This window comes from Erpetoichthys calabaricus, chromosome 10 (assembly GCF_900747795.2).
Source record: "Erpetoichthys calabaricus chromosome 10, fErpCal1.3, whole genome shotgun sequence".
NCBI classification, from domain to species: domain Eukaryota; kingdom Metazoa; phylum Chordata; class Cladistia; order Polypteriformes; family Polypteridae; genus Erpetoichthys; species Erpetoichthys calabaricus.
In genome coordinates, this window is record NC_041403.2 from 81,244,152 (window position 1) to 81,266,858 (window position 22,707).

General features: G+C 38.4%; 1 protein-coding gene across 1 annotated transcript in view; it reads left to right on the plus strand.

Moving 5' to 3' along the window:
• Positions 1-1,995: 1,995 nt before the first annotated feature.
• The window catches only part of hyi (hydroxypyruvate isomerase), a 54,926-nt gene continuing 34,214 nt past the window's right edge, over positions 1,996-22,707 (plus strand). The window contains exons 1-4 of the mRNA XM_028811493.2: positions 1,996-2,386; positions 8,249-8,360; positions 17,807-17,921; positions 18,122-18,200. Coding sequence (XP_028667326.1) covers positions 2,188-2,386; positions 8,249-8,360; positions 17,807-17,921; positions 18,122-18,200 — 505 coding nt within the window. The 5' untranslated portion in view covers positions 1,996-2,187. The remainder of the gene's footprint in view (positions 2,387-8,248; positions 8,361-17,806; positions 17,922-18,121; positions 18,201-22,707) is intronic.

A 22,707-nucleotide genomic window follows, 5' to 3' on the forward strand; every position in this document is an offset into this window, starting at 1 on the left:
TTTTTAAGTTGATCAGAGCATGTATTAACTTTCAAGCAGTAATCCATGACTTCCTGTTTTAATGCAGTATAAATATGAGGTGGCACAAAGGCCAAATTCACTTATTAATTCATTAATTTGGGAAAGATAACAGACCACACAATTCAAACAATGGAAAAGTGTGTTGACCTTCATAAGTCAGGGAATGGCAATGAAAAAATGGTACTCGCCTAAAAATGTCCATATCTGCGGTTAGGGAAATGATTAAAAAAGTTAAAATTGGCTGGAACTACTACCAGCTGGGACAGAAGAAGACCCACGTTTATTTTAACCCCATGCACAGTGAGCAAGAACAAGTCACTACCTGAGAATCAGTCTAACAATTCCTGTTCGTTTGATTTGGGAACGAATCATTAGGAGATCCACAACTGTCATTCACTTGTAATTCTTATTTTAATTATGCACCTTAAATATGTTATCATGCTTTGTGTATGGAAACAGGAAAATGGCATATGAATTATCATGTTAAATATATAATTAAATATATAGTTACAGATAATGATGAGTAAATAATTATATATAATTCATTATGCATAAATAATAAAGAATGATATTATTTATAGACACACATAGACTATCAAAATAATGAACAAATTATTAAATCATATCAGAGGGGAACAGGACTTCCCATTTATGTCAGACTGTAAATAAATCAAACGAATCAAGTGAACCAGAAGAACTGATTCAATTTAATTGGGTTGTTCAAAAGAGCTAAATCAGTAAAATTAATTGAAATGCCCATTATTATTTCAAAGGCCTTATGAACCTTTTTAGGGTATGTGGCATCATGGATTCCATGAAATACAAAGAGATTTTAAATGTAAATCTTCCTGCTTCTGCCAAGAAACTAAAAGTGGATCATCGCCGAATTGATCAGCAGGACAATGATCCAAACCAACACAAAAATAGTATAGGAGCTGTTTTATTACCATAGGGAGGTTGTATAAAGTATTAAATGCTGGGATGCCAATAATTGTGACACTTGTACTTTTACTAAAATAATTATTTCTTTTAATAATAATTCTTTACATTAATATATAGCTTTTCTCACTACTCAATGCCCTCTCCATGCAGGGAGGACCCGGGACACGAACCCATGATCTCCTTACTGCTTGATGATTAATTATTTTTTCTCAGATTAAACTTCAGTTGAAGTTCTTCTCTCATTTTTTTCAGTGTGAGGTTCAGGTAATTCACAAAAAGGTGATTTTTTTTTTTTTGTAACCCTTTTTACCATGGGTGCCAAAATGGAGAGGATTGTAAGCCTGTTAGCATACAGAAAAAATCAGCTTAACAGGGTTTGCAGTGTTATGAAAATGGCAAAGTATGTTAGAAGGGGTGCTGACTGGCAGGGAGGCCTAATGTACCATACAAAGCAGGGCCATTTTGATCCAGTGTCATTGCAATGTAGATAGTGGAATTCTGCGTGGTGCTTATTGTTTCTTGGAATTTGACAGTCATAAATTTCAGGATTAAACTAAATGATTAAAATGGCATCACATAAATAGGCAGTTATACACCTGTCTGACCAATTTATTTCTGCATTTTTCTTTTCACTTTTTTAAAATATGCTTATCACAATATTTTTTTTCAATCACTGACCTAACCAGTCATTTTCTGAACCGACTTTTGTCTACAGTTGGGCAGAGACCCTCCTGGCAATGGGCAGAAGACAGGAATTAACCTTTGAAGCTGTCAAAGATTACCATTCTTTTAAACGTACAATTATATATACTCACAGTATTTTTCCAATGACCTTTTAATTTATGATATCTGCCAAAATAGATAACGATAAAAGAAATAACGTCTTTGGATTAAATTAATTATTGATTAGCAATTATAGACAAACATAATCACATGATGTGCAATCGTTAAAAGTGATTTTCACTGTTCCTTTTTAAGCTCTGCCTCATCAGACACCTCGGACTTTGACAGGCGGGCCATGGAGAAGCTCCGTCCACGTACCTACTTGTCATGCGCGGCGTAAAAGCACGTGCCAATATTTAACTTTAACGTTTGATTTCCTTCCCGTTTAAACAGGGTTTGTCATCTTAATCTGAGCGAAGTCCAACCTACAATCCGCACAGTCTATTCAAAGGAACGGGCCCTTTGTTAGGGGGTCGCCGTGTCTCCCATCAGTCGTCCGTTATGGCACCACTGAAGTTTTGCGCCAACATTTCTTGGCTGTTTTGCGAGCTTCCCAGCTTCACGCAGCGACTCCACGCGGCAGCTGCGGCCGGCTTTCGAGCAGTGGAAGCAGCCTGGCCCTACGAGACTGAAGTTAGTGAACTGCAGGAAGCGAAAGAACAAGCGGGAGTCGAGGTGGTGCTCCTCAACACACCGCCGGGTGAGAAACAAGGGGCCTGCCGCAAAACGAGTCCGCTTTTGGGGTGCTCGTTGGAGCTGAAGCGTGTGACGGGCGTTTATGCTGGACTTAATATATTCGGCGAAATTAATTTAAAATAAGGACATTGTGACGTATGAAAATTGATAGAGATTAGTGAGATAACGCTATATAGCAGTAATATAGTTAGGTTTTACGAGTGGCAGATTTAGTTTATAAACTGTATGCCGGAAAAAACATATTATAATATGGACTTTATGTAGTTATTCGTTTAAAATACGTGCCAATTGAATACGTGTAGCCATAGGTTCAACTCGAACGCATTCACACGTAAAAATATGATTACAGCCTGGAATTAATATGTTAGGCTTTCCATAAAAGTTCGGAAACAAAGTAAATGGTAAATGTACACTTTCTATTCCAAAATATGTTCCTTATTAAGCCGTTAGCTGTTATTAAAGTTCACAGTAAAAAATTAAAAAGGATGCAGGATTGCAGTTCTTCTTCCATGAAGGAAAAATATAGCCTCATTTTTGAGTTCTTTTTTTCATTGTAACAAAAGACATGCCTCAACATCTGAGGGGAAAATTAAAGACAGTTAAGTTTTACTGAAACGTTTTAAATCATAATGGAATTAAGTACCCTGCATTGGCTGCCTGTTGCGGTAAGTTAAAATCCTTAATGTTTGCCTACGGAGTAGTCAGTGGGTCTATACCGATTAATATGGGGACATTTCTAGGGTCCTCTTTTATATAATACATTTTATTTACACAAAACAAAATAAAAGGCACCTTTCCCTTGTTTAAATCTCCCACTACTTACATCATCACTCTCAAAGAAGTTACAATTGCTATTAGAGCATAACCTATTCCATTGTATAGAGTAACAAAAATATTCTTGTTGAAAAACATTCATATTGTCATTCTTTTTTTCAAATCACTGTCTTGCCAAACTGGACCAACATCCATTTTACACACATTTATCTTTCATTAAAGACAATTCCCAGTAAAATCCTCTTTTTTCCATTTCCCAATATCCACAAACCCATCCATCTGTGTCTAGCGGCAGTGAATCCCCCTTTTTAATACAGTGGTGTCCCGTGCTTCAAATTGAATTTGTTTCAGGAGGTCGTTCGAAGTCTGAATCAATTTTCCTAATTAGAAATAATGGAAAATGAATTAATCCTAAACAATAGATAGAGATAGACATACTTTATTAATCCCAAGGGGAAATTCACATACTCCAGCAGCACCTTACTGATACAAAAAACAATATTAAATTAAAGATTGATAATAATGCAGGTAAAAACAGACAATAACTTTGTATAATGTTAATGTTTACACCCCCAGGTGGAATTGAAGAGTCGCATAGTTTGGGGGAAGGAACAATCTCCTCAGTCTGTCAGTGGAGCAGGACAGTGACAGCAGTCTGTCGCTGAAGCTGCTCCTCTATCTAGAGATGACACTGTTTAGTGGATGCAGTGGATTTTCCATAATTGATAGGAGCCTGCTGAGCACCCTTCGCTCTGCCACAGATGTCAAACTGTCCAGCTCCATGCCAACAATAGAGCCTGCCTTCCTCACCAGTTTGTCCAGGCATGAGGCGTCTTTCTTCTTAATGCTGCCTCCCCAGCACACCACCGCGTAGAAGAGGGCGCTCGCCACAACCGTCTGATAGAACATCTGCAGCATCTTATTGCAGATGTTGAAGGACGCCAGCCTTCTAAGGAAGTATAACCGGCTTTGTCCTTTCTTACACAGAGCATCAGTATTGGCAGTCCAGTCTAATTTATCATCAAGTTGCACTCCCAGGTATTTATAGGTCTGCACCATCTGCACACAGCCACCTCTGATGATCACGGGGTCCATGAGGGGTCTGGGCCTCCTAAAATCCACCACCAGCTCCTTGGTTTTGCTGGTGTTCAGGTGTAGGTGGTTTGAGTCGCACCATTTAACAAAGTCCTTGATTAGGTCCCTATACTCCTCCTCCTGCCCACTCCTGATGCAGCCCACGATAGCAGTGTCATCAGTGAACTTTTGCATGTGGCAGGACTCCTAGTTGTATTGGAAGTCCGATGTATATAGGCTGAACAGGACCGGAGAAAGTACAGTCCCTTGAGGCACTCCTGTGTTGCTGACCACAATGTCAGACGTGCAGTTCCCAAGATGCACATACTGAGGTCTGTCTTTAAGATAGTGCACAATCCATGCCACCAGGTATGAATCTACTCCCATCTCTGTCAGCTTGTCCCTAAGGAGCAGAGGTTGGATTGTGTTGAAGGCGCTAGAGAAGTCTAGAAACATAATTCTTATAGCACCACTGCCTCTGTCCAAGTGGGAGAGGGATCGATGTAGCATATAGATGATGGCATCCTCCGCTCGCACCTTCTCCTGATATGCAAACTGTAGAGGGTCGAGGGCGTGTTGAACCTGTGGCCTCAGGTGGTGAAGCAGCAGCCTCTCCATGGCCTTCATCACATGTGATGTCAGAGCAACAGGCCGGAAGTCATTCAGCTCACTAGGACATGATACCTTTGGGACTGGGGTGATGCAAGATGTTTTCCAAAGCCTCGGGACTTTCCCCTGTTCCAGGCTCAGGTTGAAGATGCGCTGTAGAGGACCCCCCAGCTCCGATGCACAGACCTTCAGCAGTTGTGGCGATACTCCATCTGGACCCGCTGCTTTGCTGGCACGAAGTCTCCTCAGCTCTCTGCTCACTTGCGCTGTTGTAATTATGGGTGGGAATGTCTCTCCTATGCTGGTATCAGCAGAAGGATGTGTGGAGCGTGCAGAACTCTGAGGTGAAAGTGAGAGTGGGCTAGGGTGGTCAAACCTGTTAAAGAAGTTGTTCATTTGGTTTGCTCTCTTCACGTCTCTCTCGATGGTGGTACCCCGCTTCGAGCTGCAGCCAGTGATGATCTTCATCCCATCCCACACTTCCTGCATGCTGTTATTCTGCAACTTCTGCTCCAGCTTTCTGCACAGCGCTTGAATTCATGCTGATCACCGCCTTTAAAAGCCGTTTTCTTCTGGTTCAAAAGGCCCTTGATGTCACTTGTAATCCATGGCTTGTTGTTAGCATAGCAGCGTACAGTTCTTACTGGAACTACAATGTCCATACAGAAGTTGATGTAGTCAGTAGTGCAGTCAACAACTTCCTCAATGTTCTCACTATGTGATCCCTGCAGGATATCCCAGTCTGTAGTTCCAAAACATTCTCTCAGAGCCTTCTCTGCCTCCGGGGTCCACTTCCTGAATGATCGTGTGGTTGTAGGTAGGATCCTCGCTTTTGGTTTGTAGTGAGGCTGAAGCAGAACCAGGTTATGATCTGCTTTCCCAAGCGCAGGCAGCGGGGTGGCGCTGTATGCTTCTTTAATGTTTGCATACAGCAAATCAATAGTCTTATTTCCCCGGGTGTTACAGTCCACATACTGGGAGAAGGCAGGTAATGTTTTGTCCAGCGTCACATGGTTAAAGTCTCCAGCGATTAGCACAAGCGCCTCAAGGTGCTGCGTTTGTAACTTAGCAACAGCAGAATGGATGATGTCACTCGCTGTTTCCACGTACGCCCGAGGAGGGATGTACACGATGACAACAATGACGTGTCCAAACTCTCTGGGCAAGTAATAGGGATGCAAACTTATGGTCAACAGTTCGATGTCCCTGCAGCAAGTGGAGATTTTGACTTTAACATGTCCAGAGTTACACCACCGTGTATTAACATAGAGAGCGAATCCTTCTCCTTTGTGCTTCCCGCAGGTACTTGCATCTCTGTCCGCTCTAACTGTGCTAAAACCGGGTAGCTCAACGTTAGCATCTGGGATGGTGGTAGTTAGCCACGTTTCGCAAAAGCACAACAAACTGCATTCTCTGTAGGTTCTGACATTTTTCACCAGCGCAGCCAGTTTGTCGATCTTATTGAGTTTGAGTTCACATTTCCCAGAATCACAGAAGGCACCGAAGGCTTAAAATGCCACTTTCTTGCAAGCCGCTTCATTTTTAGCTTAGTGCCAGCTCTGCTGCCACGATACCGCCTTCTTACCTCGTCGGGTAAATAGGGAACCACACCGGCACTGGCATTTGTTCTCAGCGCTCGAAGTTGAGTACTTGAATAGACGAGTCTCTGCGTATAAAAATTCATGCCCACGTTGTAAAAGTAAGTGTGTCCAGGGAACGAATCCACATAAAATAAAGTGATAGGAGTGATCAATAAAAAAAGAGAAAAATAAAAGTAGAAAAAAATAAAGTCATACACATACAGTCATACACGGAGCTGCTGAAAAGGCTGTCACTCTCAGCGGCGCCGGAACTACTATTGAGAATATCCATTTTGATAAACTTAAACAGCAAATACGCGTAATTTAAGGTAAAAATAACACAAATGTCCTTATTAGTAAAACAGGAAAACAATAAATAAAATATGAAAATACTATATAATAAAACAAAAATTGCATTTACTGTACCTTAGTGTGGGCGGCACGGTGGCGCAGTGGGTAGCGCTGCTGCCTCGCAGTTGGGTGATCTGGGGACCTGGGTTCGCTTCCCGGGTCCTCCCTGCGTGGAGTTTGCATGTTCTCCCCGTGTCTGCATGGGTTTCCTCCGGGCGCTCCGGTTTCCTCCCACAGTCCAAAGACATGCAGGTTAGGTGGATTGGTGATTCTACATTGGCCCTAGTGTGTGCTTGGTGTGTGGGTGTGTTTGTGTGTGTCCTGCGGTGGGTTGGCACCCTGCCCAGGATTGGTTCCTGCCTTGTGCCCTGTGTTGGCTGGGATTGGCTCCAGCAGACCCCCGTGACCCTGTGTTCGGATTCAGCGGGTTGGAAAATGGATGGATGGATGGATGTACCTTAGTGAGGAGTGCTGATGTCCCGTGTGGCTGATGGAGAGGAAGAGAAGAAAGGTTACTGTTCAGAAGGGGAGTCGCCTTCCAAAAACAGACCAAATAACTATTCTTCAGGTGTTCTCTGTCCCTTCTGCCTCTTAGCACTACTGCTTGAAGGTTTGGTTCACATTCCCTCTTTTCTATGGAGAAGTACCTTTCCAATGTAGTCTGGTGTTGGTGACTTTCTGGATTTACCTAAAGTAGGCCATCACATTGTCATTGAACAAGTTAATGCTCCTATTCACCACTGCTGTGTTAGGGTGCCACTTTTCAACAACGGCCTGTGTTGTAGCCGAAACACAGCACAGTTCCTTAATTTCAGCACTGTAAATGTTCCTCTTGGCTCCCTCTTCCTCCTCTGAAGAAATTTCTTCAGCCACTTCTTGCTGCTGATTGTGAAGGATACTATGGATAATAGATAGGGGTTATATATACAGTGTAATATACTATATATATATATATACATATATACATACGTGCCAGCTCTATAGGTAGTATGCTGGGCTTCCCACCTTTTGCGGCCAGTTCAAAAACACTGAGATATTTCTTTGCAACAAGTGAACCTATGCTTCTGCAGGACAGCGGCATTGCTTTGTTTGTTTAACAATAAATTCTAAATGAAAATTAAATTAAAATAAATAAATTAAAATATAATTATAAATTATTATAAATAAATAAATAAATAAATTTGTTTAACATTTAACAATATTTTGAAAAAACTTGTTTCAGTTTTTCCTAAGATTTTTGTTCCACTAATTAAGTTTTAGCACTTTGGTCAAACGTATATGCAGATGAAAATGATAAAAAGATTTACTGATGGGCAATTGAATTTTGGGGTCAGTTAATCATGTCAGGGTCATTTTTTGAACCTTGACTGATCACAGCAAGTGCTATCATTGAGTAGACACTGATCACACACAGCCAAAAAATGACTACTGTATATTATTTAAAAAAATCATTTGAGAAATATTTTCCTTTTATAAAGGTGACACCAAAAATGGAGATCTTGGACTTGGAGCTGTCCCTGGCAGGCAGCAAGAATTTCGAGATGGCTTGGATCTTGCAGTGAAATATGCTAAAGCTCTCAACTGCAGCAGGTATGGGTAAGACACATAGGTCCCAGTAAAATATGGTGCTTCCTAAGACCCACACTCTCATCTCCCTAATGAGAAACATTGAATATTATGGAATTCTGTAACAATATCTGAAGAAATGCCTAAATGATACAAGTCTAAAATATTCATTATAGCATATTTGCTGTAGTAATTCTTTTAAGGTTTAAAATCAGTCTTACTTATACTGAAAGACATAGGATATCAGTGAAGATTAGTGATGGATCTGTCATCTGGGGACACAAGTGCACATACTGTCAAAGATACTCCAATTTTTTAATTGTTTGGCTAAGAATCAGTTTTATTTGCAAGTGCTTCATGTACAGGAATTTAACTTTGAATTCCTTGGAGCTGCTTACAACATAACACAACATCACATACAGATAACATAAGTAACAATTAGGTAAACCACATACATTATAAATAGCTGGATAAGTGCGATACACAGATGTTTACGATACAAAACATGACAGAGCATAAAGGAACAAGTTAGTGTGACACTAAGCACCAAACACAGCACAGCTACTGTAAAACAGTCATGGGTTCAAATTAAATAATTCTATTTGCACATAAGTACCTCCAGCAGGCTCCTTCTCAGGTCATCCTGTACATCGCAATATATATATGACATAGAAATCTCCTTATCCTTTCCGTCTACACCTCCCATTGAGCGTTATCCAACACCTTCCAATTCCAAAGCCACCTTACTTACCAGGCTGATAATCATACTTTCAAGTTGCTTCTGTATACATTTTGCTTTACTGCATCAACAACATTACTAGATTGGAATCTGATTTGGTGAAGCTCATGACGATAAAACATACAATATAAGGACAACAGTAATGTCATTCTCAGCAACCCAGAAACAATCTATTTAACACAAATATTGAACACTTGGAGATATTTATGACATTCATGCACAGTAGATGACTCTTAAACTCAGAATATTAAAGGAATATGTCACCCAAAAATGGTAACTTTTTGTGTTACTTACCTAATGTTTGAAGTGGTGGCTAAAAAAAAAATCTTTAAACTAATGTTTTAATGGAGAACAAAGATAAAAAATTTGCTAATAAAATTGTCTTGTTATAGAAAACATGGATTGGCTGGCATCCTGGTTCCTTATCTGGCCGGGAGGGCTTTATAATTGATGTTCCCAGAAGATTGTTGGGCATCCGGGCTTGGATGGTAGATGTTTCTTTTCCTGGTCAAGATGAAAATATAATGGATGTAGGAATAGAAGCAGCCACCTGGGGCCATGTGCTCCCCCAAAATTATAATTGGCAGCTTCTCTGTGGTGAATCTCTCATATGCACACCTACCTGGCTACATGGGAGTTGTAGTCCCAATGGGTGGCCCTGCTGGGTTTCTTTGTAGCTGCCAAGGGGAGATGTGAGGAGTAGGATTCCTTGTTTTAAGTAGGTTCTGCCTGACCCGGACGTGTTTCCTGGGTAACAGTATGGTGGCACCAGAAGTACTCTTGTATCAGGCATAAAGGAAGCCACTCTGTTTCACCTAGGTGAATTGGAATTGGGAGAGGAGAAGGAGAAAGGTCACCTGGGAGGAGTGGAGGAGAAGAAACAATTGTATATAATGTTCTTGTAGTGTGGATGGAGAAGAAGCCTTTATTGTAGAGGTGTGAAAGGAAAATAAAAAAAAGTTCAGAACCTGGGACAGTTGTTGGTGCAATTGTTTCTGAGGGTTGGGGCTCTCACATGCACATGCACACGAGCTGCTAAAGGCTTTAAAGATTATTCATTTAAATTCCAGTAGCTTACTCTTTTACATTGTGACATAAGGATAGAATATTTACAGATGCTTGTTCAGAGTTTCAGTAGCTTATCATTTACAGTCACGATTTACAATGTGTTTGGGGCTCCAAACCTACCTTAGGAACCGGTTTAGGGGTGTTTTGGTGGACATTGTTAGCAGTGAAAATAATCTGGAAACTAATTTTTCTCTTTTCAACCCTCATTTGGAGTATACTCTATGCCATTTTAGGGAAACATGCACACATGCAGTTTTTTGTTTATTCATTAATTGAATATCAATCTGCCGTGACCCATTTCAGAATCGCTGGAGTTGGAGCAGTTCCTGGTAGTACTGAGTACAAGGCTGAAACTAGCTGTGAATGTTGAGCAAATTCAACACAGTGCACATTTACTCAATCTCACACTCATTCATTCATATAGGGTCACTTAATCTACTATGCTTGTGTTTGAGATGTGGGAAGAAAATTGGAATACACAAAGCAAGTCCCCACAGGTGCAAAAACTGCACAGACTCCTTATGGACAATGATAGGGTCAGTACATAGGAGTTGTGAGGCCACAGTGCTAACTACTCATTACTGTGCTGGCCACATATTAATGTGTAGTTCATAATTCATAGAATAAAATTGTTGAATTTGTTTTATTATAAATGTTTAAATTAATAAAGGCAGAATGCTTTTTGTGCCATTAGAACAGATGCATTATGGTGTAGGTGACTTCCCCTTTTTATTATGCTGAGTTCAAACTGTAAAATTGACTGTTTGGAATGTGACACCTCAGTGTGACTCAAAATCTATAGCAACAGCATGTCTCACTAATGTCTTCTGCACAGTGAGCTCTCTGGCACTTTTTCCGACTCTCCCCTGGATGCCGAGCTCCCTTTAGTAATTATAGTTGTGCTCTTAGAAGAAATGAAGCTGCCATCTCAGCATCTCACCCTGGGCTGCAGTTGTAATATTCAATACTGAAAATAGAATTGCAGCTTTACTTATTATGTATTATTTGTGTCAGGAATATGTCATTAATCACCACACTGCAGGCCATTACTGAACATTTAAAATACATTCACATTTAAACTTTTTTTGCCTGTGTGTCAGATGTTTGTTTTACTTAAAATCATATACTTGCCATACTTTAAAAAAAGTGAGAAATGCCTTTACCCCTCAGATTCAGTGCAGTAATTTTGTTCTTCAAAGCTATAGAATTACAGTAGATCCATTTTTAGTATTATTTTAAACTGCTGTTATATCCCAAAGGTGGCACTGAAAAATTCTAGTCATGCCTTCTTATTTTGTACTATTTTATTATAGCTATGAGCTACAAAGCAGTCTTATAAATAGACCATTTACAGACATTCCATCTTGGAATGGTGGCATAGGATAAGGGCCCCTATGACCTTGAATTAGGTTATGTAGTTCAAAATTAAAAGAACTTTAAAATTATCTCTGGTTTTCCAGGGTTTACCTTGGTTAGCTAGTTGCCCCCCAATCCAATCCCAATTTCCTCTACTCTCTGTGGTAGTGGGCACCATTTGGGAATGAGACCTACACTTTTCATATCATCAAAAAGCAACTTTAATCAGATCTTTCCTTGGTCTTGTTCTCTCCACCTCCATTTGGGTGTACCGCTTTATTCACTCATCCTTTGCCTTTCACTCCAAATGCCCAAACCACCTAAGTCTGTGGTTTTGAAGAGAAATATTAGAGTAATAAACAGAAGATATTTATTTACAAAAATAAATAGAATAGTGGGAAGCCAGATGGGGAAGAACATACAAGGGATAAATGACAAAGCACAAAAGATTAAACCAACCATCTTCTTCAGTAGTCAGTAACCTCCCAAAAGTAACAAGGACTATTGAGGAGGTACTTAGTGATGTGAAAATTGTGGAGGAAGAAGCTTGCGTGGGCTGAAATCTAAAAAAATTACCAGGGCCAGATAATATTTATCCTCAACTACTTAAGGAAGAGAATACATAAATAAAAACTTGGCAAAAAATTTTCAAATATTTCTGCACACTAGAGAATTCCTAAAGACTGGTGTCTAGCTAATATTATCCCTTTGTATAAAAGGGGTGATCTCACTGATCCAAGTAGCTATGGGCCAGTAAGCTTAATGTGAATCAGAAGTAAATTAATGAAGGCAACTATTAAAGAGATGATCAAGCAGCACATGTCCAGAACCAGGAGTATTAGCATATACTCAACAAGGGTTCAGATGAGGACAGTTATGTTTCAGTAATAGGCTGGAATTCTATGAGGAAGCAATAAAAGCATATGATCAGAAAGGTAATACAGTATCATTTATCTTGATTTTCTGACTGCCTTAGATAAGGCACCCCTTGAAAGGTTAGTGATCAAAGTAAAAGAGTTGGGAATTCAGGGCACAAAAGTGACTTAAATGCTGTATAAAAAGAGTAATGGTAAGGAAACCCTATCCATAATTACCGTATATGCTCCAATAGAGGCCCCTGACGTTTATTTGTAAAACTAGCCTCAGCTCCCGGTGCTTAATAGAGACCAGCTGCTATTAGGGACCAGCCATTATTAACAAAAACCTTCAGAATGCAATGTTTTTTCGCACGTGTCGGTATAGGTAAGTACACAAAAATATTGGCTAATATTACAAACAGCTACTTTATTTGAATTTCCCATGCTGCATAAGACTGTTAAAGATAAATGGCAATGTCTGTATCTTTCGCTGCTATTCGTCGTCCGAATCCACAGTGACGGCTTCGTTGTTGTCCAGTTCACTATCGTCTTCCTCTTCTTCCAGGTTTGTCACGACTCTTTGAATTCTTGCCGCCGACAATTTCTCTCTTCCTTCAAAACACGGCTGATTTTCTTTGAGGCAATGAATTAATGAATCCTCACTGCCGTCAGTAGAATTGGTGATGCCACAATTTTTGAAAGATTCCCGAATCATTTCATTTGAAAATGAAGCAGTTTTAGAAACTGGTATATCCGTATTTCTTATATATGCAATGTGCTGACATGCACATGTATTACACACGTCTATAAAGATACAGACGCTTACAATGTACGCTGGTAAGTAAATATCAAAGACCCGGCTACTGTTAGAGACCGGCTACTATTTGGCTGCGTCCCCTCTGAACCCCGGCGCTTATTAGAGACCGGCGACAATAAGAGACTTGCCGTTTATTGGAGCATATACGGTATATCCCTCAGGAATCAGTGCTGGGGCCGTTAACTCTTTTTAATATACATAAACAATATAGAGAAAAATATAATCAGCTGGTTCACTTGGCAGATGATAACAAACTAGCTTGATTGGTTGATGATGTAGAAAAAACTAAATTGTTACAGTGGGTCCAGTAGGGGTGGGTGGTATGACCAAAATTCTATATCACGGTATTTTTCTAAATTATCCCGGTTTCACGGTATTCAACGGTATTTTTTTTCCCCATGCATGAGTGGATGTTAACCACATTTTCCACTGCAATTACTGGCTAAGAATAACCTATTCCACTGTCAAGAGTATTGTACATAAGAAACATTTTAATGTGCACACAAGTATTAATACATTTTTGCATTGCCCCATAAAGTGATAGTTTTCAAGGGGGTGGCACTAATGGAGAAGGTATCACATTGCATGACAGATGCAGTCAAAATATAGAACCTTTTTATTGAACAAATTTTGCAAAAACAAACTATAATTTTGACAACATATTTTCAACCATACAAAGAGGCATTTAGACTTAGTAAAATATCCAGAAGTGCTTGTCAAAAATTGTATTGCACCGAATATGTCTTAGAAAAGGAATAAATAGTAAATATTTTTTGTAAACCAACTACACTTTCTGTTAATGTTAACAATCTCTGTCCACTGACACGTTAAAGTGACTTTTTAAACAACTTTATCATCATTAAACTGCATAATATTTAAACTAATAAATAATAACAATAAAATAAATAATAGTATTATTACTGATAGTTGCACTATTACTTCAAGACTTCAAGCCCAGGTGCATTACACAGTATTCACCAAATTAAAATAAAATAAAACAAGTGCAACTTGGTGATGACATCTTTACCAACTGAACCATCATTTAGGCAAACTGCATTAATATGGACCTTGCTTCAAGCTAAGCTATACTGGGAAGAAAAAAACAAACTATACGTCGAGAACAAAGTCGACATTTCCACTTTATTCTCGCCGTTTATGTTGAGATTAAAGTCAACATTTCCACTTTATTCTCATAGTTTACTTCATAATTAAAGTAGAATGTCGTAAACTAAACTTCTTCCTAAAATCAATGTTTAATCAATTAGTTAATTTACCCCGTCATAAATTAATGCAGCACATTAAATGCTTTGTGTTACGTTCCCCGACCCAGTGGTTAATCACTACGCTTCTTAAACTGACTTCCTCCGCACTAAGAGAAGACAGCAAATCACCATACAGAATCCATTCACTTCATGATATTCCTGCTTTCTGAAAATTTAGAATGCTAAGATAAATACTTGATATCATTTTCATGATGAAATGCATTAAAGCAGGTATTACACATGCACGGTAGTGAGGCGGTAGTGCTGCTCCCTCGCAGTAAGGGGTCCCCAGGTGTATGTTCAGTGTAGAGAACTTTATGGCAGGTGTGACGAGGCTCCAAAAAACTGGATGTATAAATAGCTATCGCACAGGTTTAACTTAAATATTGTGTAAATGTTGGGTTTGTGATCTGCTGGTCGGAGACACGAACACAGAATTCAATGCATGTTCTTCTGAGCGGGCTATCTTTATTGCATGCATGCTGTCTCTATCTGACGTACCAAAACCCCAGTTCCTATCCTTCCTTTTTCTTTCACCACATAACCAATCACCACACGATAAACGTCTTTGTGAAATTGAAACTAGTTATAAACTTAGCCCACGGAGTGTTCAGAACTTTAAAAATATCTTCGTTATTCATGTTTAATTATGCCATCCATTCAGAGTTGCGCCCATCTCTGAACGAGTCGCCAGCACATCGCAGGATGAATACAAGCAAAACATACACTAGCAGGGTCAATATAGCACAACAAAACCCCACATCCTACATGACTTTGAAAGAAAACTGAAGCACGCCGAGTAAACCCACCAGAAAAACATGCAAATGCAAGGCAGGCACGCCGCCGTGCCCCCATATGATTAATGCATGCTTTAATGCATTTCACCATGAAAATTAAATTAAGTATTTATCTTAGCATTCTAAATGTTCAGAGAGCAGGAAGATCATGAAGTGAATGTATTCTGTGCGGCGATCGCTGCCGGCGCCTCCTCTTAGTGCAAGAAGAAGTCAGTTTAAGAATCACAACACAAAGCATTTAATGTGCTATATAACTTATGACGGGGTTTGAGAAAATCTAGTAAATTAAATATTCATTTTACGATGAAGTTTATTTTACGATGTTCTACTTTAATGACAAATTATGAGAATAAAGTCAACATGTCGACTTTAATCTTGACATAAACGGCGAGAATAAAGTCAACATGTCGACTTTATTCTCGTCATAAGCGTCAAGATTAAAGTGGAAATGTCGAGAATAAAGTCAACATGTCGTCACACTATTACACAGTACCCAGGTACATTACACTGTATTGAAAACAAATAAAACAAGTACAACTTGGCTTGCAGTATTATCCAGTAGTATAGAAACAGTATTTACACATCTGACCTTTTAAAACTAAAGTATCTCCAGGCGACGGACGTGACTCCTTTTTTTCGGCAAAAGTTCTTCTGTTCATCATGTTCAACTTTATCGTCGGCTTCAGTTTTGGAATGTTCTCTGTCCATTTTCACCGCGCAATACCTATGCTACCGCTACCTATTTGGTGGTGTAGCAGTGAAAAAGAGCCCTAGTGCAACAAATCTGTGTTTAGCGGTGTAGCAGTGAAAAAGGTCCCCACTTGAACAGTTTCCCGCTGCGCCACGTTCCGAACGTCGTTTAGGCAATTTAAACCGGTGTTGCGGTATAAGAAAAATCCATATCATAAAAAAAATAAAAAACGGTTTTCGGTATGAACCGGTATACCACCCAGCACTAGCATACAGGCTTGGGCATATTTGTGGAAGGTGAAAGTTAATGTTGGTAAATGTAAAGTATTATATGTAGGAAGTAAAAATGGGGCGGCACGGTGGTGCAGTGTTAGTGCTGCTGCTTCCCAGTAAGGAGACCTGGGTTCGCTTCCTGGGTCCTCCCTGTGTGGAGTTTGCATGTTCTCCCTGTGTCTGCATGGGTTTCCTCCCAGAGTCCAATGCAGATTAGGTGCATTGACGATCTGAAATTGTCCCTAGTGTGTGCTTGATGTGTGGGTGTGTGTACCCTGCCCAGGGTTTGTTTCCTGACTTGCGCCCTGTGTTGGCTGGGATTGGCTCCAGCAGATATAGTGGGATGGATAATGGATAATGGATGGATGGAAGTAAAAATGTCATATTTGAATACACAATGACTGGTCTCATCACTATCAACATCTACTATCAACATATCAACATACCGTGTACAGATGCGGTAAAAAAGGCTAATAGGATATTAGGTTATACATCATGAAGTGTAGAGTACAAGTCAAGAGAGGTTATGCTTAAGTTAGATAACACACTAGTAAGGCCTTGCCTTGAGTACTGTGTTCAGTTTTTTTTCCTCCACTTTCAAAAAAAGACATAGCAGTGCTAGAGAAAGTCCAGAGAAGAACAAACACTGACTCCAGGACAAAGTGGTATGAACTATGAGATAAGAATGAAGGTGTTGAAACGTTTCAGTTAAAGAAAGATGAGGTTAAGTGGGGACATGACTAAAGCGTTTAAAATTATGAAGGAATTAGTACTGCAGATCCCAGTTGTTACTTTAAAATAAATTCTGCAACGATAACATGCGGACATAGTAGGAAACTTTTTAAGCAAAAGTTTATCACAAATGTTAAAAACATTTTTCTTCATGCAAAGAATCATAGATACCTGGAATACATTACCAAGCAGTGTAGTAGAGACCAGGACTTTAGTGACTTTTGGAGTACAATTTAAGTGAAATAAGGTGGATCAGCTATTTGGGCTTAATGGCCTGTTCATCATCTCATGTTTTAAAATTCTAAAAGTATTTTGTCCCTTTCTATGAGCTCATTTTTTGTCATGCCCCCTGTGTTTCCTTAACTCCCAAATTCTCTTTTGCTTCTCAGTTTCTCACTACTATATGGATGATCCATAGTAATGCTGCTGATGGGACTGCCACCAGAGAGCAGTACACCTATAATTTATGTACATTTCTCCAGAGTGTACAAGGCGCTTCCCAGTGAGAAGTGTGTTGGCATTTCCATGAAAGCAATGAAGTGCGAAGACTCTGTAGGGGACATCCTACAAAGATTGCTGAACTGAGAGGGGGAGGACAACTAATACTGATTTTCAGAACTAAAAAGAGAATTCCATTTTAGCTGTCATGTAAGATTTTGTGTGAAGAATATGCTGGTAATTGTCCAAATATTTAAAATGTGTTCATTTTTAAAATATTGATTACCTTCTAAAATATTATTGTTCTTCACGTTGTAATGATGGTTGTTATTTGTTTTTCAGTGTTAGGGAGGACAGTTCTACTTTGAACTTTGCAGTACATTATAACTAGTTGTCCTGCTGGATATTAATGAGTAAGCCATTCCATCCCTTTGACTATAGGATCCACCTGATGGCTGGAAGAGTTCCTGCAGGTGCTGATCGAACAGATGTTGAAAAAGATATGGAGGCCACTTTCATAGAAAATCTAAGATATGCTGCTGATGTTTTGGTCAAGGTGAATAAATCATTTATTAATTTTCTGAACTCACTTAAATTTCAATGTGTGGGTGTATTAGAAACAGGTATTGGCCAGGATGATGTAAATAATGTTATAATCTAGTAAAGATGATCTGGCTATACAATGGTATTTAAAATAGTTGTTTTATGTCATGAAGACTTGATTTTTTAAATTTTGCTTATGTTTTTAATTCACAGGAAGGAATTGTAGGATTGGTTGAGCCAATAAACACAAGAATTACTGATCCCAGATATTTCCTAAATACACCACATCAAGGTAAGATATTTCACATGAAATGAAAGAAAGATGCTATAAAAAAAGCAGAATGGAAGACATTTTGTTATGCAGTGTTTATTACTAAATTGGGACTTCTTAGACAAAATACATATCATCATGGTACTTTTGCAGTACCATGCAAATGTTTGGGCACCCTTGCTTAAAATGTCTGTTACTGTGAATAGTTAAATGAGCAGAAGATTAACTGATCACTAAATGGTGTAAAGTTGAAGATGACACATTTCTTTAATATTTCAAGCAAAATTACATTTTTATTTCCACCATTCACATGTACAAAATACTACATAAACGAAAAGGGTTGTATTAAGTGTACAATAATGTTCACCTGTTTTCCTTTTCTCCAAAAAAATAAGATGTATTCAGATGCCATTTTCATTTTGAATAAGTTGGTGTTTCAGGGGCAAATTCAAAATTATATAACAAAGAGACCTATGAGTAGTGTCCCAAGGAGCAGGAGTCACAAAGCAACGGGAGTGTCAGCAACGCCTTGCAAACAATAAATAAACAATGATGATTAGCAATCTGAAAAATTCAGTTATATAAATGCATGAATGTTTAGCCAACTTTTAATTTTGATTGTTTAAGTTCAAGTTTGACTACCTAGGGAAATAATACAATATACATATAACCTTGGACACAGTTTTTTAACTTCCATTAAGGAAGAAAGAACATATAGCTTGTTTTTTCAAATACCTGCTTAAACAGAATGCCTAGTTTTACATTCTTGCTGCCTCTACTTTTAAAAATAAAGCTTAATTTTTAACACATTTTCCTTTTAGAGTATACGCTTGTTTTTAGACTGTGGTTCACATTTCGGGGTCATTCTAATAAACTGCTTCTCAGCAAATATCACAAATAAATTAAATACATTTCCATTTGAGTGTACTTTGAGGTTTTTGACCAAATGTTCCATGAATGACCTGATGAGAAGCACTCTAAGTGTTTTTTTTTTTGCCAAGTTAGTTTTGCCAAGTAATGTATTTCAAGAACCCAAGGATTTTTTTTTGTTTTCTGCTGCCTGCTGCTGTATCCTCAAAATAAATTAGATGAAAAGCAGAAAGCTGAGTTCCGCTGACAGAGAGAAGGTATGCCAAGATGAAATATTTGTTTTGGGTAGGGAAAAAAATTGACATAGTAGACTATTGCAGTATTTTCTTCTTGATACTTCATTAGTACACTAAGGACAAGTACTGGGATTTTTTTGCACTATATTTAAGTAATTAAATTTATGTAGCAGTGGTAATGTTTGTAGTATGCCTTCCTGTAGCAATTGAGAAGTAATGCGTTTTATTGGTAGTTGCTGTTTTTCTGTGGATTTACACCACGATCCATCCCAGTTTGCACATTTGCACTATGTCAGCTGAGAACCTGTGATATCTGGATTACAAAGGCAAAGAACAAAGAAGCAATCTCCTTTTTACACTGAGTAATAGGAGAACTCCGATGCATGTGAGTGCAGGGAAAGCCTGCAAGCATTGGAAGCAGAGTACTTCCTTGTGATGTTAGCTGAACCCTCTCTCTGTCTCTCAGTCAGCCGTACCTTATGTTGAGCAATGCCACTACACTCCACCTGTCCATAGTGCAAATCCTGCTGACTACGCCAAGTGTTTTGTTGTAGAATCACTCAGTTTATTTGCACTATGGTAACTGCTGGTGGTAGTTTCTATAAATGAACTGTTTGTTAGGATCTTTGTAATCCAGATGTTTTGGGTTTGCAGCTGGCCCCTGGCAATTATAACAGGGTAAATGACAGGGCTGGGGTGGATTGTGGTATGTTTTACCGACGCCTCTGATGTCATAAATACAAAAGGTGTACTTTTGCATTCGAAAGTGTTATTTTTAAACCCCATCAGCTTTGTATTCAGAAGTGACACTTTAGAAATGTTTCCTTAAGAAGGAGGATTGTAACAAAGCACTCTTGTGAAACTGGTGAGAAGCAGACCTCTTCTTCACTGTTGGGGGAATTATAGTGAAGCATGCTTAAGAAACCATAAAGTGTAACAGCTGATCTTATCAGTGAAAACACACATTTCTAAAAACTCTGGACTTACAATACTGTACTTCAGAGTCTTTTTAAAATTTTCACATAGTATCTATGCTTACTGTTAGAAGGCCGCTTTTTTCTTTTAAGCACCTAGTTCAAACTCGTCTTTTAAAGACATTGTACAGAAAAGTCTCACAAAATGTTAGCTGTTACAAATAAAAAATCAACAAAATAAAACAACAGTTAAAAACCAAATTTCAATAAACAAATGCTTTTTAGGCAGTTCTTAACTCTGTTCATTCTTCTTTATTCCTGAGCACAATATTTAGTCCTCATTACACTTGTTTAACAAAATGCATTTCTTCTATTTCTAACAGACGTCATACCACTGATGTTAGCAACTGTTACAGAGATTTTAATTGTAAACGTTCTGGCCATGTTTATGTTAAACATTTAGGTTCAGTTTGGTTTGGTTTTCACAATTTTACAGCAAAAACACTGCTATTTTGTGTGGACTTTATCTCCAGATGACATAAGTGGATGAAGGCTGACTTATACTGAATTTAGGATTAATAAACAGATATAACTAAGGAGAAAGCAGAGATGCAAGAAACCTCAGGTGTTATCAGCTGAAGTCTTCACATAATCCCAAAGCTGCTTTGTTGCTCCTGTACTCCTCCATTAAAGAAATAGGAAGCAAAAACACAGGGTTTTTTCCCCTCCATTGTTAATTAAAATGGGGCTTTTCGTAAGTATGCCCTGTGATAGACTGGCTGTCCAGGGTTTGTTCCTACCTTGTGCCCTATGCTAGCTGGGATAGGCTTCAACACACCCTGTGGCTCTGTTCAGGACTAAGCAGGTTAGAAAATGACCTACTGACTTTTCAGAACTGAATAGTGTAAAACATGATTTGCTTGTGTATGAAGTTTAAATTAATTAATTTAAAAATAGCACACAATACATTTACAGTATGGCAATGTACATTTATGTAGACTCAAACATTCAATTCTCAGACAGTGGTTGAAAGCCCTAACACAACCAATAGGGCTTGTCTCACAAGCACTCTCCCAGATCTAAATTTAGACAATATACAGTACTGTACCTGTGTAGGTGTTATGTAGTTCTAACGTGTAATGAATTGAGTCATGGATTTTTATTATAAGGTGCAATAGATTGACACATTTTTGCCTTTAGCAATTTGAACTTTAACTTCAGTCAAATATAAGGAGGAATAATACATTGCAGTATTCTAAACAATTGATTGACAGTATTTAGCATTTATAAACTTTAAGAAATTACAATATTACTATGCAGTGACCCAATTATCATGATAATATTGCATAATGATGTCACGGGCAACTCCCACCTCTGATATTTTTACTTGAGAAGAAGCAATGTTTGTAACCTGAAACAGTGATACCGTGGGGGGAACATAATTTTAGAATCAAATTTTCTGTTTTGGTTATTCATAATCTGTATATTTACTGATTGTTGTAATTGTAATTGTAACTCAAAATTGTAATGAGTTAAAGTAAATGTAGTCAGTTGCTTACAGATGCCCATAAACATTAATGAAGACTCACAGACTGACTTTAAGAAGAAGTAGGGATGAGTTTGTAACACCAATAAATTGACAAATCAATGAGTTGCAACACTTCCGTTTTGTAATGTAACCAGCCATGCTCATTTTTACTCCAAAATGTCCGGGTCTCCTGCCTAGATGCATGTGCATTTTTTTCCACAACTGCTCCTGCCTAATTGTTAAAACATCTCCATCACAGAACAAACTTCAGTCCCACATACTCCTTCCCACAGCATAACAATCTGCGTCTTGTTCTCACCCACACATTAAAACTATCACACTGCTTGTCAATGGAAAGTTTTGTCTTGTTCCACACATTAATGAGAAAAATAAGTTTTAATAGATTGCTTAAGGAATTTTTTTCCAACATTTTCTGCTGACTTGAATATTTGATTAAGTGAAAAATATTTTTGCATAAGTTAGTAGATAAGTAACTTTGGGTGCTGTGATGTTCAGACTCACAAAACTCAAAATAGGCCTTAATTAAAAAATAAAAAAGCTTGAAAACTCCCAAACAGTCCAGGAACTTTAGGTAGGCCTTGAAAACACAAGTAGTAACACATAAATAGACCTGGCCTAGAAATGTAAGCAGGTCTGGACCTCTAACCCCCAAAAGGTCAGGCCACTATATTTTAAAAAAGGGAAAGGGGAACTGTGATACCTCCAGCTTAAAGATCAAAAACAGAGTTCATTGATAATAATAAAAATGTATATTCAAAAAACAAAGCAACAATTGATATAAAATAACAAATGCAAAAATACCTTTGAAAGGCAAACCAAAATCAAATAAAATCCAATTCAGAAAGCAACAATCAAAAACTGAGGGAAGAGAAAAATATTCAAAACAAGAAATCAAAAGAGAACTTATAAAATAAAGTGCATTCCAAGGGAGGACAGCTGGACAATGAAAACAGAAGCTG